Source organism: Xiphias gladius, chromosome 20 (genome assembly GCF_016859285.1).
Source record: "Xiphias gladius isolate SHS-SW01 ecotype Sanya breed wild chromosome 20, ASM1685928v1, whole genome shotgun sequence".
In the NCBI taxonomy this organism is placed as follows: Eukaryota; Metazoa; Chordata; class Actinopteri; order Istiophoriformes; family Xiphiidae; genus Xiphias; species Xiphias gladius.
Window position 1 is genome coordinate 16,481,522 of NC_053419.1, and position 18,495 is coordinate 16,500,016.

General features: G+C 39.0%; 1 protein-coding gene across 8 annotated transcripts in view; it reads left to right on the plus strand.

Moving 5' to 3' along the window:
- ctif (CBP80/20-dependent translation initiation factor) overlaps positions 1 to 18,495 on the plus strand; it is a 75,749-nt gene that overhangs the window by 30,165 nt on the left and 27,089 nt on the right. For 3 of the 8 annotated variants that reach the window (XR_005709706.1, XM_040157697.1, XM_040157699.1), the window contains exons 8-10: positions 2,112 to 2,188; positions 10,760 to 10,840; positions 16,667 to 17,258. Coding sequence is in view for 7 of the 8 variants with exons in the window: in XM_040157697.1 (XP_040013631.1) it covers positions 2,112 to 2,188; positions 10,760 to 10,840; positions 16,667 to 17,258 (750 nt within the window). In the remaining variant the exon portion in view is untranslated. The remainder of the gene's footprint in view (positions 1 to 2,111; positions 2,189 to 10,759; positions 10,841 to 16,666; positions 17,259 to 18,495) is intronic. The other 5 variants (XM_040157700.1, XM_040157701.1, XM_040157702.1 and 2 more) reach the window with 5 other exon arrangements.

Here is an 18,495-nt window from a genome sequence, read left to right on the forward strand (position 1 = left end):
GTCTGCTGCACAGCACACACACATGCATCCCTGATCAATGACTGACATTGACACTCATTGATTGTGAATGTAGATGATGCAGGTGTAGGTGCTTTCCTCAGGGTCACAAAAAACTCCAGAGTCCGCCGCTCACATTATGCACAGTTATCTGCTTGTAGCATAATGTCTTGACCCCCTATGTACAACAGTACATTAATGAATGCAACCATCCTACCATTACATCGTCCAACATTGCATACTGTTTGTATTCACAACAGCGCTAGGCCTAGGCCACCTGTAACCATGGTAACAGCCCACACTGATGATGAGAGAAGGGGGAGTTTGCTGTTTGATTGACAGGGCTGATGTTTAATTTATGATGGATGCTTCACACGAAGTGAACTGTACAAGTAAAAGACAATGCCCGACAGGTTGTACATCCCATAGTCACTTCCCAACAAAATGCCATTTGAAATCAAATTAAAAATACCTCTTGTTCATTTACTTCAACTAATATTGATCCCACTTTTTTGTTTCAAAAATTAAATGTAGCTCCTGTACCTAACAATTGCTGTCACTTGAGCTTCTAGGCAATCACTAGATATACAGGAAAGAGTAGGTTTCTCAAGAATATGGCAGGAGTTTGTAAATCCCGTTTATTAAATGTTCATCAGGAGAGAGAGAATAGAGAAAGCGGTGCACCCTGCTACCAGATATTATTGAAACAGCGGTTCTAGCAGTTACAACGTTACGTATCGTCACAGATACAGACATTTTAACTCTCCATCGCTAACTCTCTTCCCCTCTGACATTGTTAAATGTAACTTCTCCACATCTCCTAATTTTCTGTGCAGTTTTGGTCATGTCTTCTCTCTCCTTTCCCCTGCAACTGTCCTTCAGACTCACAGGATACCAGCTACCTGGCTAATTTTAAGCGTCTTCTCTTTCCTTCTCCTACCATTAGTTAGTTTTGGACATCCACGTTCGTGTAAAAATCAAGAGCATTTGATATTAAATTTAAGCGGTTCTCACTAAGAAGCCAATCGTCAATTTTATTTTCCTTGTTACAGAAATAACCTTAGCTCAAAGATCTTTCACGGTATAGCTAAGCTTCATTGTTGCTGCTGCTTACCTACAGGTGCATTAATTTAGAGCAGTGAACCAAGCATGTGCCCGAAATCACTCTCTATTTGGTATATAGTGTATTATATCAACCTGCCGACATTTTATTTGAATGTTCAAATTTTGTGTCTAAATGTATGCACTTATATAGTGCCTTCAAAAATTCCCACAATGGAATGTAAACTACTTTTCTGCTAACAATCCCACAATGCAAAGTCCTGCATTTTTTATACATGTGAAAATTACCTTTGTGCATCTCCACAACTGTCAGTTATGATGCAAAATGAAGATGATTAAAAGGTTTCCAGACCTCAATTTACTGCTCACTATGGAGTAGGTTACTGATTGGGGAGTATATACGTATATACTGCATAGGGAGAGGTGAATGAGTAAATGAGGGAGTGATTGGACGCAGGCAAACACCTTCGTCATAGCTGTCCAGTTGTTCTGTCCTGATATTAAGAGTCAGCCCACAACTAAGGCCATCTCTAGCTGTAGACTATCTGGGTATGAAGCTCTCATCACTGCAGCCTGCCTGTTCAGCAGCATTAGGTTGTAGTAGTAGTGAGGTGGAAAAGCATTCATCCACATCAAGTACACAGCAGCTATCTTTCACTCAATGAAATCCATGGAGATATTCAGTAATTCTACTGCTGGTTTTAGGTTATTAGATGTAGTTTGATTTGCACAAATAATACATGTGAGAAATAAGACTAAATTTTGTATGAACATAAAAATCCTTCAATTTTTGTAAAAGGTCGGGCATTAAAAAATGTCACATGCAACACATTCACTTTTGATGATGATCCAAGATTTCTCAAGAAAATGTAGCTCTGCAGGGTATCCTAAACATCTTTCGAAAGAAAAAGGTTAGAATTTAGTTTCAGCGGTGAGTACAAGTATAGTTCTACTTGTACAGTACTGAAGAATTCTATAGATACTTTCCATAGTGATATGAATTGCTGGTCTTGACAGAAACCGTCTCTCACTCTATGATTTGTCTCTAACAGGTCTTCCCACCCCTTCCTAATGAGGCTGAGATCGCACACACCAAAAAGCTTTTCCGACGCAGGAGGAATGACCGACGGTAATGACGCATGCAAGCCTACACACACACATGCATACGACACACATACCCACCCACACACACACACGCACACACACACACACACCCAAGCCTCGGTGAGAGGTAATGTTTTTTCTGCATTGATGTCAGATGTCAGTGAACAGCCAGTCCCACAGCCTTAACATCTTTCTCCGGCCAAAGCAATGTCAAGACAGGAATGCAGGCTCCACACTTCACTGCTGACAGGAAAAAGAAAAAAACATTGAGAAGAAATTCAAGCTTTTTTTTTTTATTATTATTTTTTTTTACATTTAATAGGTCACTCACTAAAATTTAAGATGGTAATACAGTCACCTTTTTTTTGCCTACAATAGTCAGGCTTTCTTTCCTTTTGTGGATATGCTTTTACTTGTAATGCTTTGCAACATTTAACCTGTTCTCCTGCCCCAAAAGTCCAAACCCTGCCACTCTGGCACTACATTTTGAAGTGGCACATCTGCTCTATTTGTATACACTCTGAAATCTAATTTCACCCAAGTCTGACTTCATTGAAACCAGGTCTTTAAGAGAAAAAAAAATCTCTCTCACTCTTTCTCTCAGTCCCTACCCTGATGTCACTGGAAAACTGTTCTTCAGTTGCTAAGAGACAGGCAAAGAGAAAATATTTGGGTTGTATTTGTAGTTAAAAAGAGGAAATTTTAGCTATACCAAATGGACAAAAACACTTTCATGCTTGTTTTTAAGTACAGAGAATAATTGCTTCTGTCCAGAGCTATTGTGTTTATGTGTGATGGGTGCAGTGAAGGCCTGGCAAAAAGAAAAGAACAAAAATATAAACTTGGACCCACAGCAGTTTGCTTAGGTTTCAGTCTATTTGTTTTGTGAGCTGGAAATATTAACAAGAGACCATCCTGTTTTCATGTACACTCTGCTTCCAAGCACTTTTTGTCAGTACTTTACAGCTTGTATTTAAGGGCTACCTAAATGTCCAGTTTTACATATGTGTTAATGGGAATGTCTGTGGTACACCCAAGTGTCTGTGTGTAGAAATATGAAACTTAGAAACTACCTAGATCTTGAACATATACAGTGGAGCCCAGCAGTCTGAGTCCGCTACCTAGAAGTGTTTTTCATTTGTTACCAACTGAAACTGGGTGATGGAAATACTCATGTGGATCATTCACGTATGTCAGAAGTGGTAACTTGCACAGGGTCAACTACAACTGACCAATGGTTAGGACCACATTTTTCTCCCGAGGCATGGCTTGTATCAAAGCATACCAGGCTAATTTGAAGTCCAAGGAAAAGAAATTTTAAAATCAAGTACTGTCTTGCATGACTGTACTTCCACAATGACCCCAGCCCAACCCTTTTGCATCTCTGGGAACAATTGAAAAGGCAAAAAGTAAAATGTATTGTAGCATAACAATGCAGTGCCTAGAATGCAGTTTAGAGTTTACAGAAAAAATATAAATACTGTACAACCTGTTATTAAGGCATAGCAAGTACTGAGAAATGTTGGGTTTGAGGGGTAATTCTTTTACTTGGAAACAGCAGTTTCTTACCACAAGGTTGAATTACTCATTTAATCCAAAGCTGTCCGCCACAAGAAATGAGAAATACAATATAATTAAACTAAAAATGCATGTTAGTTTCTGCTCAATGACTTTTTAGTGACGGACTCATACATTTTGAAATTTAAAAACTTGAGCTGACAATGCCTCTACTTATCTTTTCCACATCTTAAACTTGTTTCGGCGGTGAGTACATGTAGTTAAAGGTTTTGCTAAAGATGTCCCACCAGGCTATAATGTGAACCCAACATTAGCTTTGTACAGTAGGCAATAATTACAAAGAGAGACAGGGGGATGACAGAAGTGAGGGGTAAAATAAAACTTTATAGTACTTTATTGTTCACAAAAGTGGAAAAATTGCCTTTGGTCTGTCTTGCAGATGATTAAAACATGTACATACACTGTACATACACTCACCAAGCACTTTATTAGGAACACCATACTAATACTGGGTAGGGCCTCCCTTTGCTCTCAAAATAGCCTCAGTTCTTCGTTGCTTGGATTCCACAAGATGTTGGAAACTTTCCTTTGAGATTCTGCTCCATGTTGACATGACTGCATCACATCATTTCTGCAGGTATGTCAGCTGCATATTTAATGCTGCAAATCTCCCATTCTACCACATCTCAAAGGTCCTCTATTGGATTCAGACCAGGTGAATGGGCAGGCCAATGAAGAACACTCAACTCACTGTCATGTTCACCAAACCAATTTGAGACGACTTTTGCTTTGCATTAGAAGATGGACTGTGGCCCCAAAGGGATGCACATTTCACAGCAACGATACTCAAACAGGCATTGGCATTTAGACGATGATTGATTGGTATTAAGAGGCTTAAAGTGTGCCAAGAAAGCATTCCCCACACCATTGCTCCACCACCACCAGCCTGAACTGTTGATACAAGACAGGTTTGGTCCATAGATTCAGGCTGTTCACACCAAATTCTGATGCTACCATCTGCATGCCTCAGCAGAACTCCAGATTAGTCATACCAGACCACGTTTTTCCAGTCATCAAGTGTCCAGTGATAGTGAGCATTTGCCCAGTGCAGCCTCAGATTTCTGTAACTGGCTGACAGGAGACGAACCCGACATGGTCTTCTGCTGTTGTAGCCAGTCCTCCTCGAGGTTGGACGTGTTGTGCTTTCTGAGAAAATGTTGTGCTCAGAGTGGTTATCTGAGTTACCATAGCCTGTTTGACAGCTCCAACCAGTCTCCAACTCCAGATTAGTCATACCAGACCACGTTTTTCCAGTCATCAACTGTCCAGTGATAGTGAGCATTTGCCCAGTGCAGCCTCAGATTTCTGTAACTGGCTGACAGGAGACGAACCCGACATGGTCTTCTGCTGTTGTAGCCAGTCCTCCTCAAGGTTGGACTTGTTGTGCTTTCTGAGAAAATGTTGTGCTCAGAGTGGTTATCTGAGTTACCAAAGCCTGTTTGACAGCTCCAACCATTCTGGCCATTCTCCTCTGACCTCTCTGAACTAGACAGCATTTCTGTCCACAGAACTGCCGCTCACTGGATGTTTTTTGTATTTCGCAAGATTCTGAGTAAACTCTGCAGACTGTTGGGTGTGAAAATCCCAGGAGATCAGCAGTTTCAGAAATATTCATACCAGCCCATCTGGCACCAACAGTCAAGCCACAGTCAAAGTCACTGAAACCCCTTTTTTTTTCCATTCTGATGTTTGATGTGAATATTGACTGAAGCTCCTGACCTGTACCTGCAGGATGTTATGCATTGTACTGCTGCCACATGAGTGGATAATTGCATGAATAAGCAGGTGCACAGGTGTTCCTAATAAAGGGCTTTGTGAATGTATAAACACATGAAAACAACGCTGACAGTATGAATACTCCAAGTAATAAAATGCAATATACACAATTTAAGAAAAACACCTGTAGTAAAAAAGATGAAAACTGAGTATCTAAGAATTGAGCTTCCATTTGCCTGAAGGATAAATTACTTTTTAGTATGTTCTTTGTAGCCAGAGCCATAGTGTAGCAACTCTCAGGGTTTAGCTTTAGAAACAAGCAATCTGGGCTTTAAGAGAGGTTTTATTCATATGTGGAGAGGTTGGAGTAAAGTAAGGCAGAATGTTATTATCGTTAGTAGTTAGGAAGGCTTTCATACAGTTTCAAGGACACAAGAAAAATACAAATGCAATGTGTATGGGTAAACATGACAGCCACCTTGGCCAAGTAACCCTGATCCAGAGCAGAGTATTATCGGTTTTGTATGACAGTGTGGAAACAGGTTATAGTATTAGAGAACTGACACACAAAACGAGCTATTATTACTCCATACTGTCTTTTATGAAGCTCAGCATGTTTGCTCTTCAAACACATTAACTGCATATACTTGTCTATAGGCATGTTAATCCTGTTATGTCGATATTTTCCTGCATTCAGGCTCCCTGAAAGAACACAACCAGTGGCCTGAGGCAATAAATATTCACTGCAATGACAAACCACAGAGATTGTGTTGGATTGTGTTTATGTAGTTTTGTGTTATATTTTGTGTTGGTGAAAAAAAGAAAAAGTTAAAAGTAAACTTGCTGGAAGCAGACGATGAAATATGGTGATAAATATTGATCCTTTGACTATATGTGCAAAGCATGAGGGTTGAGGGTTGTATTGAATAAAGCACAAGAAAGAGAAACACAGTGAGACTGTGAGATTGAGTAAAGGAAAAGTGTAGGCTGGCTGTGGCAGGAAGGAAAAGAAAGGGGAGGTAGTGCATGTGTTTCTACTTTAGCAGGCACGTCAAGCAGGGCTGAAATTAGTTGTGATTTACTGGAATGTGCTGCTTACTGTTTTCTGGTCCATAACAGAAAGGGGGCAAAGAAGGAGCTAATATGCTCTTTATTCACCCCTTTTTTTTCTCTTTCTAAAAAAATCTGTTAATTATTGAGGAGATTTGACACATTTAGGCTTTATTTTGTCTGTTTCACAAGAAGTGCAATTTTTACACAGGATCATTTTCATTGTACTGGTAGTTGAAAGAAGAGGATTTTAACACCAAACACTAAGCCTATCTGTCTGATTTGAACTTCCAGTTTCCAAATATTGTTGTTACAAAGGGATGAGCTGAACAAACAAGTATCATTTCAACTGGTGAGCCTTTCTATTCTATGATCGAGATGATGTCTGCTGTGTGTGCATGCATGCATTTATGCACTCGAGTAAAAGTAAACTGCAGGGGCCAGACGCATAAACTGTGTGTAGACTCATGACTAAGTCTGTGTGCACACACAAAGAAAGAAATATGCATACTCATGCTTTTGTCAGATTTATAAAGCTGTATGTATGCATGGTTCTGTTTTATAAACCTCAATCACTGTGGAACTGCGCACACACGCATAAGCCTTGTTTCCACTCCCACAACTAGCATGAAATGGATGTAAAAATGCACCTAATCACCCGCAAATTAAAACTGCTGTCTTTCCAATACTTATTAGACCTGTCAATGACAAGAACAGCAAAGAAGGGCAGTTTTGCCAGCTGTGTAACATCAGCGACATCCTCCAGCAGCACCAGAACAGCTGTTGCATTAGCATATTACATTTTCAAATTTTCAAAATACATTATCACATGTACCTGTGAACGATCATCAATGGTTATATCTCAGTCATCATTGTTAAACATCATGATCAATGTTTCATTTATAGTGTTCGAATTGAAAAATACTTTACAAAATGCTTCATAATTAAGGATAAAATGAATGGGTGCAATGTGGATAAAAGGAAAGATAAAATTCATCACTCATATATAGTGAGGTGACAATACCAGTAATTTGGGTCAGTACCAATAACACTGAAATTCAAGGTTTCTCAATACCATATTCAATACCACAGCAAAAAATTAATCGAACAAATGAATGTATTTCAACATAAACTCTTTTATTTAAAACTTATAACAATAAGTTAACCAAGAACAATGACATGTAGGCATCAAGTAATACACTTGAATGGCACTCAGTGGAGCGTAAACCCCCACCAACGCCAAGCAGTCCTACACCTTTGTCTACCACTTATAATAGAAAAATAAAAGGAAAAAGGAAGTAGTCTGATAACGTAACTGATTTGTTTGTCATAAAACATAGTAAGAACAAACTCTGTGTAATGCAGATTCAGCATTGTCTTACACCAGATCTGGATTATTATCTGGATCTGAGCCAAATTGTACGAACTCATAAATCTCTCATAGATCTCAACAGCACATTACATCAAGATCCATACATTGTTTCCTGCGAAATTGACAAAAATGTTGAAAAATGCTCTATCTAGCAATGTTAAGGAAAACAAATTCCTGGGTCTGCCCCTTTAACCAGATCAACACCAAAATTTTAATGTGTTCCTCCCTGTTCCAGGCCCCATCCCTCCACCAAGTTTGGTGTAAAACCGGTTCAGTACTTTTTGCGTAATCCTGCTTGACAAATAAACAAACAAACAAACCAACAAACCAACAGACACTAGTGAAAACATAACCTTTTTTGGGGAGGTAAAAAGTAGGCCAGCAACAAGATAACATTAGCCTTTGTGAATGTTTTGCGTGGCGCATTGCTACAACAGATGCCAGCGGTCGCAGTTCGCAAACAAATAATGGTAACATTTCAGGATGTTATTAATATAAAATTAACAACTGAAACTTACCCGTACAGCCCCGGATGTCTGTCTTTGAAATGCTTAGATAAGTTTGAGGTGTTTCCGCCTTTTGTAGGAAATGCTCTTTGTCACTGTTCGCATTCTGGCTTTTGGTGGTCTGTAACTTGTCCATGACATACCTACTCATAATGAATTATTTAAAATTGAAATTGATTAAAATGCACTGCTGTGAAAACTGCAAAACCAATAACACAGTGACTGAAACTGGCAAACAACGTAAACAAACAATGTTTTACTTTTAGATCACATCTCTCACTTTATATTTCATCATTTTCCTTATCATATCAAACGCAGCTGGCTCTAGAAATCTGTGTTTACACCTGAGCTAAAGGATGTGTGAGGTACATGTATTCTCACCGCACATTTTTTTTGTAATAAATACCACTGCATGTGTGAAAAATGGTGTGAGAATGGTTTTTGTGTATACACATTGTTTATACATCTGGCCCCAGAAGCCTGTACTACGAAGCAGAATTTGTGGTTAGCGAGGTAACTTCAGGTTTAACCTTGGGTTTTCAGCAGTAGAATGATGGTTCGCTTCTTACCAGGGTACATCGCCATGATAACTTACGCTGCACGCCTAACCTGCTCTGGGGCAGGTTATGTTTGAGATAACAGATCAATGTGTGTAAAAGCACTGCCTACTGACCAATCAATTCTCTTGGAAAATGGCATCACCATTTGTAGATCCTGTGGAGCTTGGTGCACAGACCGTGAGAGGGTCTCTTAGGAAGGGAAGAGTTTTCAGAGCCCGGCTTTCTCTGATGATTTTTTTATATGCGCGACCCTCATTATTGCACAGGGCCAGCTCCTCAGCAGGAGTGTACTCGTGTGTAGGAGGCCCTCTCTCCTCTCTTTTTCATCTCATTTTTTTTCCTGCTGGCTGCAAGCAATGTCAAAGCCATATCATTGTGCATGCATATACCGATATCATCCTACTACAGAAATGATTGAAGCACTAAAGCCTTGTACTTGTTGTACTCATAAGATATGAAAGTAAGCTTACTTACTGCTTTGAATTATGTTTTTATATTTATTTTTTTATTTGCTTCCAAGTCTGTTTGACACAGCTCGGTTTGCAGCTAAAATTGTCATACATATCATAAGAATACATCTAAGCAACACAATAATTTGATGGAATACACAAATGTAATTATAGTCAGATCTACTCTTGGCCTAATGATGGGGCAGTGACATTATAAGCCTATTAGCCTACACATTCGCACAGTCAGCGATTTTTGCCAGTTGTCCTTCCTGCATTTAGCAGCTGCGACTGTTGCTTTTAGGTGTTTTGGTGTTTAACTTCTTCGTATTTGTCTTATATTCTAGTTTGCTCTTCGTTTGTAGAATATGCAACTCTGCTGCCAGTAGATTTGTCCGTGTTTGCAATTGGTCATATGCTACAAACACCGCCCCTTTTATGTGAACGCACTTGGGAAAACCTGGGTTGACTTACTGAGTTGATAACCACTGTCGTGTGACCGTTTAGCTGACCGATTACGGTTGTTAGGCTTAGTGAAGCCAAGTAACAAAAAGATATCCTGGGTATGTTGAGCTTGCTTCATAGTACAGGCCCATGGTCTGCTTCTTTTTCTGCACCTACTATGAACGGTTTGCTTTTCTGCCTATATCTTCTGGCCATGATAACTCCAAGTTACTGACTGTAATCTCCAATTTTTTTAAGAATGCATGCACACACATTCAGTTTGGTATGTTTGTTCAGTATTATTCAAGTTCTGATCTGTAAATATTAAAACTTGTAAAAAAAAAAAAAAACTGTAAAGAGTGGTGCAAATATTCAGTCAGGCATTCAAAACCTGTCTCCCCACAGTCTGGTAAACCAGCGTGTTGTGGCCTGTATGAAGCTTTGGCTGTTTTATAGACTGCCTGGCCTGCAGGCTTCTCTTCTCCACGGGCTAATCGATTCTCTAGTCTGGGCCAACCAATGGTCGAATGGGTCCATGAATTGTTCATCCACATACACGTACTGCAACAGATACAGCCATGATTGAGCATCAATATCTTACCTCCTCCCATGATCATATCCCCCCATTCATTTCACTTTTTCAGTTCCCATAGCATTCTTCACTTTCTGTAGTACTATGCATGTTGTTTGAATGAAATAGTTTTGAACCTGTAGTTTTTTTTGTTTGCTTTCCTCTTTGCTTCCCTGCCCCCCTCCATCCCCCTCCATATTTTCTATAATCTCCTTTCTCCTGCAATCTACAAAAATCCCCTGCCGTTTTCTACAAATTTTTCTGCCACTTTTCCCCACTCTTCATCTATCCCTCGTCCTCCTCCATCCTTCCAATCACCTGCATTGTGGCATACCCTCTTCTCCTGCTTGTAGAGCGGTTGATCAGTTCACCCGAGACCAGTTAACCATACTTCTGCCTACTGGCCCTGGGGGAAAGCGGCAAGTCTCAGCCAGGTTAGTGAAAACTTAAGCCCAGACCCAGAGCACAAAATGGGACCTGAATACTTTTTCAACATTTGACACACTGTAAATTGCATTTGATTTATTCTCCTCAACAAAGCCACAGCATCTAACGGTCAGCTAATTATTGGTGAAAAAAGAATAAAGAGAACAAATAGCTCCTTTTGTGTTTTTTTTTTTTTTTTTTTCTCCATCGAATAGTTCAAAATAAGAAGTAGGCAGGACGAAAATAAAAAAGAGATCCAACCAGGCACCATCAAACACTAATTTAAATCTGAATAATAAATTCATTTTACCACTCATCATCTCAACCATAAAAAAATTATTTTCTCATTTGATTAGACAGTTGATCATGCCATAGATGATCTGTTTAAGTAAGAAGATATTGTGAGATGAAATTTCATCAGCGGCCCCATCATTTATCCTTAATGCAAACATCTCCCTGGCACTAATGTGACTGATAAATGGTCAATCCGAGCAACACTCAAGCTACTGCAGAGCTCACAGTCATTAAATATGATTAACATTTTATTGCTGTCTCACTTTCACCTCTCCACATCACCAGTAGATCAGGAGAATGTCTTATTAGAGCTGAGCCTAAACTAACAGCTACTGTAGAGATCAAATTAATCATCAGACGAGTGGATGTGTCTGTTTCAGAGAGGGAGAGATTGTATTCCTCAACTCTCAGGGTGTCTCTGAGCCGTCTGCGGCTTTGCAAAAGATTATGAAATTTGATGATTAGATAAAACCTTGATAAGCAGCCATCTAATAATTATGTTCGCTGTAGAAAAGAAAAACAAATACTGGAAGATGCTGATGGAAGTGCCTGACAAGAGGCTTTACTTTAACCATTGTGTGTGCTTCCATCCCCCTGTTTTTATGTACATATTCAACTTGTCCATAAAAAAGAATGGAGTGAAAATGCCAGAAATATCAGAAACAAAATCTCAAAATATGACAAAGTTTTTATGCTTGGCTGAGGTGAAAAAGTTGCTGTTTCAATAAAAGCAAAACTTGACAAAGTGCAACGGAAACAGACTTAACGAATTAATCATGACGTACATGAATCATGACTTAAACATCCATGGAAGAGATGTAAAATAGCGGCTGATGAAAACAGATCTGTGTGGAGCGATGAAGAAATTGGGCCGTTCCTCAAATTAATACATAAACAAACCCAAATGCCACAATTCTATAATTTTTTTCTACATTTTTTTCCCATCATTCGAAGTTTGACTGGTGCTCTTTTAATTATGCCATCTTCTTGCGCCCTTTTCTTCTGCAATGATTTAATAGCATCTGACTGGAAAGTTAGCGCCACCAGCTGTTTATCTCATCAAACAAACTCCTAATATTTGCAGAGTGTAGTGGATGGTAATGTGGATTAATTCACATTTTCTTTTGCCTAATTTCTTGAAATTCAGTTACAATTTGAGGTGCATACAATTGGATAGAAAACCACTTATTGTGTACTATAGTTGAGCTTAGTTTAGCCATGCGATTAAAAAGTTGTGTCAGGCCGATGCAGTTCTGACTTAGAAAGATGCTGAGTACATTCTGCTGGGTACAGGAAAGAGTCACAAGATGAACCGTCTGCCAGGCTCCCCAAGAGGGTGGAGCAGAAAGACCAGGTGGGACATAAACCAAATGAACACACACACAAAAGACTATAAATACACCCTGCTTCTGCCAGCACACACACACACACACACACACACACACACACACACACACACACACACACACGTGTATAGTACAGATGGTTGACAGTTTAAGGAAAAACCAAAAAGGGCTTCAACTCACAACCATTTTCATCACCAATTAATCTGCTGATTATTTTCTCAGTTAATTGATTAATTGTTTGGTCTAAGAAATGTCAAAAAAAATGTGAACTCTTCACAATGTCTCAGAGCCAAATGTGATGTTTTCAGATGTTTTCTTTTGCATGGCCAGCAGTCCAGAATTCAAAGATTTTCAGTTTATAATGATATAAAATAGAGAGAAATGACAAATCCTCACATTTGACCCATCAAATAATTTAAATCAAATCAAAATCGTTTAAGATTAATGTTCCGCTAACCAGCTAATCCTTGCAGCTCCAACATAAAGTCTGTGTAACTGTACTGGAGGGATGGAGCATAACTCTTGCTAAAGACAAGTTATTCCCTCATTTGGTGTTTTGATGATATAGGTGAAGAGTGCTCTTTCACTTCATTAATTCAGCCTGACATTGTCTTAATGTTAGTCAATTTTCTTGTTGGTAGGTGGGGTTATGTTGTTTTGTTTTACCTTAACCATTTCAATAGCAAGTGCCATATGTGACCTACCAACATCATTTTCAGTTGACATGGAGGCTGCAGTAGCATTTGCTACAAGTTGAGCTAAAACAATTAATCAATGTTGTTTGATAATCGATTAATCGTTCTAGCTAATATGACAAATTTCTCTGGTTCCAGTTGCTCAATAGTGAGAATTTGCTGCTTTTGTTTGTCTTGCAACAAAATAAATCAGATATTGGGTTTTTGAGCGGTAGTCGGACAAAAAAAGCAATTATGTGCTTTAAATTAATTATGTACTCGATTAATCAAAAAAATAGTCTGTAGATTAATCTAAAACTGAAATAATCGTAGCCTCTGCTTTAGCTAGAAGTAAAATGTACATTCTATCGACAAAGAAATGAGTAAGGTTTACAATTATTTTCATTATCAATTAATCTGCAGATTATTATATTTGCTATAATGTAAGACAAAAAAAGGCATCAAATTCTTATGTTTGCGAACTTGGAACCTTCAAGTGTTTGGCATTTCTGCTCGAAAAATAAGTTAAGACTAAAGGCCAGTTCATACTTCTGCATAGGATCCACGCAGAGCCTATGCCGTAACCTATGCAAGTGGTGATGCTACCAAGCAGACCAGTCTGGTTGTTGCATTCTGCTTTGCAGCGACATGTAGTTACATTTCTGGGGAGGTGCATGCCATGCTCAGCGCAGGCTACAGTGTAGGGTATGTGGCTCTGCCGTACCTACTGCGTCGATTCTATGCAGAAGTATAAACTGGCCTTAAGCAATTATCAAAATAGATCCCAATTAATTTTCTGTCGATTAACTAAATAGGGCAGTGATTCAGAGGTCTAGGAACAGGCTACTGTCTAACACAGTGGTCCACAGTCTCCCAAAGATGTTATATATAGGTTGCGATTTGATCTCTTATTTACAGTATTTTCACCAGACCTCACACTCAGTGACTGAAATGTTTGTCGAAAAATATTCGTTTTAATTTCTGCAAAAGTCAATTTCCCAAGTACAATAAAATCAATTTTGTAAGCCATGTATCAGTACTGTAGTCTGTCTAAATTTCTGCTTAATTCCTTCATTTGTTTGGCCTGTGCATATAAATATATTTGATTTCTTTTAAGCTCAAAGAAAATGTCCAAGGTAATTTCCAAGGTTTTTTCTGATATTAAACTATTTGGGGTAAAATGAATCAGTTTGCAAACTTAACTTTTGAGGTGGAAGTTCTTTCCACCGTGTGAAAGAGAACCATCACCTTGTTAAAGAATAGTTTATGTGCTTCTGTTCTGCAGCCTCAAAAATGTCCGGCTTGTTCATTAGTTTTTCATGTTTTGGTCTAAAAATCAAGCTATTGAATGTTTGATAAAATAAAAAGTGCAAGGAAAGAATTTTGTGAGGAACGATCTAACCCATATTGCAGTCTTGAAATTGATGAACTCTTGCAACTTGCCTTTCTTATCTTGTCAACCCAGTCTCCCACAAGGCTTACACAGCCCAATGGATGTGATGGATGCGTTTTGAACATTTTAATTAATTGATTTTTTTCTTTGTTCTATTTCTTTGTCAAAGAACCCTTGTCCCTAGTATACGAAGAGCTTGAGTTTGACTGCAAGGAGCTCTGGTGCATTTTGTACTGTTTTAACTTACAAAAGACACTCACTGAATTGTAACTGAAAACAGTACATATGCAAACAGGACAGCCTTTAATTGATTTTCAGGACTAAAAAGCATTGTGTTTTTTGCTGTCCCATCCAAAGTGTCCATTTAAAGACACACCTGATATGATTATGTTTGCTATATGTCATGCTAATATAAAAATGTTACGCTTTTATTGCTTAGTAATGTGCTTCTAGATGTTTTACTCAGTTGTCAAAGTTTGAACGTTTTCTATTAGTCTCATCGTCTGTAGACTTATTAGCGATGCGCAGAACATGTGGCTGGAAACCGTGTGTTTTCATACTGTATGTGTCTATGTGTACATGCGCTACTGTCATGTCTTGAGGTATTGCATATCCAGTTGGAGTGTTCAGGCCTGATTGTTGAAATTTCATCTCTTCAGTCTGGCAAACCATAAAATCAGTATTAAACATAAATATGGATTATAATTACTTGGAATCAGGCTCAAGTACTGTAGTTTTCTATCAATTTCAAACATAAGGGTTGGACTCATTGGCCAGATATTAAATGTTCGAAATTTGGATGGTTCAAATTTGTTGTGGCTTAACCACTTACTGGATCTGTTGGTCATAATGCCCTACTACTTCATGTCAGCATTTATGCTATGAGTTACAGTTGTTTTTAGTTGTTTTAGTTTTTATAAAAGTGGTTTGTCAGGCAATATGTACCAGATTTGGTGGCTAGCTGCTTTACATCTGTATTTGCTGAGCAGGTAAAATGAAGTTGTTTATTGTAAAATGAAGCATATGTAGGTGCTGAAGCCAAAACATTATAACCACTCAAAGATGAAGCAAATAACATTGATTATCTCAAAACAACGGCACATTTCCAGGTCTGGGATATATTAGACAGTAAGTGAACAGTCGGTTCTTGTAGTCAATGTGTTGGATGCAGAAGAAATGGGCAGGCGTAAAGACCTGACTGACTTTGACAAGGGCTAAAACACAATGGACAGACAACCAAGTTGGGGCATCTCAGAAAAAGCAAAGCTTGTAGGCTGTTCCCAGTCAGGAGTGTTGAGTACCTACTGACAGTGGTCCGAGGAGGGACAAACCATGAACGACATATCACTGACGTGCAAGGGAAACTAAGGCTATCCCGTCTGGTCCAAACTGACAAAAGGGTTACTGCAGCAAAAGTTGCACAAAATTTCAATGATGGTTATGGAAGGAATGTGTCACTAAACCCAGTGCATCACACTTGTTTGTTTATTGTTTAAATAGGCCTAGATTTCCTTAATTTTCAGATAATATCAGGCATTTATACACAGTCTGCAAAAATTCCAGGTGCAAAAAGCAGTTATGGGGTCAGTTCTATCTGAGCAAAGGTGTGCTGGCTGCTGCTGCTATTTGAGTTTGTGCTAGTTCACAGGCTGAAGCAGATAATAGGTTGCCTCCTCGGTGCCAGGGTGACTAATCCCCTGGACCATATGTCAGTGGCTTGTCAAGCACATAGCCAGTGCAGCAAAAGGACACAGCTATGCAGGACAGAAAAACACAGGCACACTGTGCATCCACATGTAAGGAGGCATTAGGCTTTTGAATTTTTAGCTACTAAACATTGTATCGGTGATGATAGGTTACTGTTTTTGTGTGGTTGTGAATTGTGCTAGTAATCTTTACAAAAGAGCATTGGTTAGTCATTGTGACTAGATAAACAGCTGAAGATAAACAGAAAATGGACCATTTTTACACAGGTACAACAAGTTATAGTGAGTTTTAGGTGGGACAGAAGAGCTGGGAAGATGTTTTAGGCCATCATGGTGCCAGTGTGACACAGAGACAGTTTAAGGTACAAGCCAGCTGCTGCTACATCACAATGAAGCTAACTGAAATCCACTCTGATTCCAGGAGACAGCAGCGGCCTCAGGGAGGAGGAGGAGGCGGCGGAGGAGGGAAGAACCAGCCTCAGCTGGTACAACAACAGTCACCCCAGCACCAGAGGGATCAAACCCAACAGCAGGCTCAAAACCAACAGCAGCAGAATTTAACAGAACTGGGAGATAATAGAAACAATAGTGCTGACCGGCCACCTCGTCAGTACCAGGGAGGACATGGGCAGCGCCAAGGGGGACCCCCACACCACGGATACAGCCAGAACCGGCGTTGGCACCACAATCAGAAAGGTCACGGGCACGGACAGTCAAACACTACAAGTGATAAAGGAGTACCCCCAAGAACAACCAAAGACAAAGAGACTGAGAATGTAAAACCAGGTGATGAGCAGATCAGACCGTCTCAAGACTGCAGCAGTAAGAGTCCTAATGAATCTCCCAAATCTGAGTCAACACTCATTAAAAATGCTTTCCCAGATCTGACAGTTAATAAGGAATCTCCCAACCCAGCAGGAAGTGGAAAGGCAAGTGAGGGCCAGTCGGAGCAGCCCAAAATCAGCTTGCTGCAGTCGTCAAAGGAGAGGCTGAGGAGGAGACTAAAGGACAAGGTACTGAAAAGCTGCTTAATGCCTGTCAGTCAGTATTAAGACAATCAGGACTAATGTGCATGTGCACACATGCACTACCATTTAGTCTTATAATTACTTTCATTATGTTCATGCACACGCATATGCTGTCAGTAATATACAGACGTGTAGACACACTTTTCCCGCATTGCTTTGCTTTAGTCATTTATCTACTTAGTGTTTTAGTATTCAGATGGACACACACACAGACTGGCAAGGCGGAGAGTACATGTTCTCACTAAGGAGGTGAAGAAACTAAAGCAGCATTAGCGGTTTAACAGTTTTTGATGTTTTCCACTGTTGGTACTAAACTGGCAAATCAGCCTACTGAGTTGCTGCTCTCAGCTTCCTCCTTCTACAGCTAGCTCATTACCACCAGGGGTGGTTTGATTTGGCAGCATGGGACTCCCTAGCACGCAGCAAGGCAGGAATTAATAAACATATCCTCAGTGATGCCAGTGAATCAATGAATCCAATCTAAGAGCAAGCTTTTGCTTGATTAGAAGTGTGCTGATCTCTTAGTATTAAGAACATTATTTGCTCTTTTTATTTTGCAACTTATTTAAAAGCATTTTTCATGGTTTAAAGTTGATGTGCTTTTTCTTTACCATAATTTTTTTTTAGTCTTTATAATGTGGTGAAATTCATAGATAACTAAACCAAAATAACATCTCATGTATTTGTTACATGTCACAAGCCACTTTTAGGGATTCTTGTCACGTTGACTATGCCATGTACTACTGACATGAAAGAAAAGTGAGTGTAATTTGTCATTGAGGGGAATACATTAGTACAGTTATTCACAACCAGGAGTATTTGGCTTGATTGTATAGTAGCTCAATTAATTTAAAAAAACCCATAGAAATAATGATTTAAAAAGAAAAATTGGTACATACAGAGTCAGCTGAAACACTTGGACAGGTGTTGCAATTGGGACTGCATGAAAAATACTTAACAAGTGAGCACAGATGTTGAAACAGATCAAAGAAATGGATAAACAGTTGACATAGTTATCTAAAATAAAAAACTAATCAATGAACAGTTGAAATATTTAGCTAAAGGTCATAATATGGTTTAAACATCCATCTTAATGCTACTTAAAGAGATAGTAGTACGAATACAAACATGACCAACTAAACCTAACTACTCAAAGTTTAATTGTGTAAAAAAAAATTGACGGTAACAATATACACTTTTATATTATTATATCACAATGTTA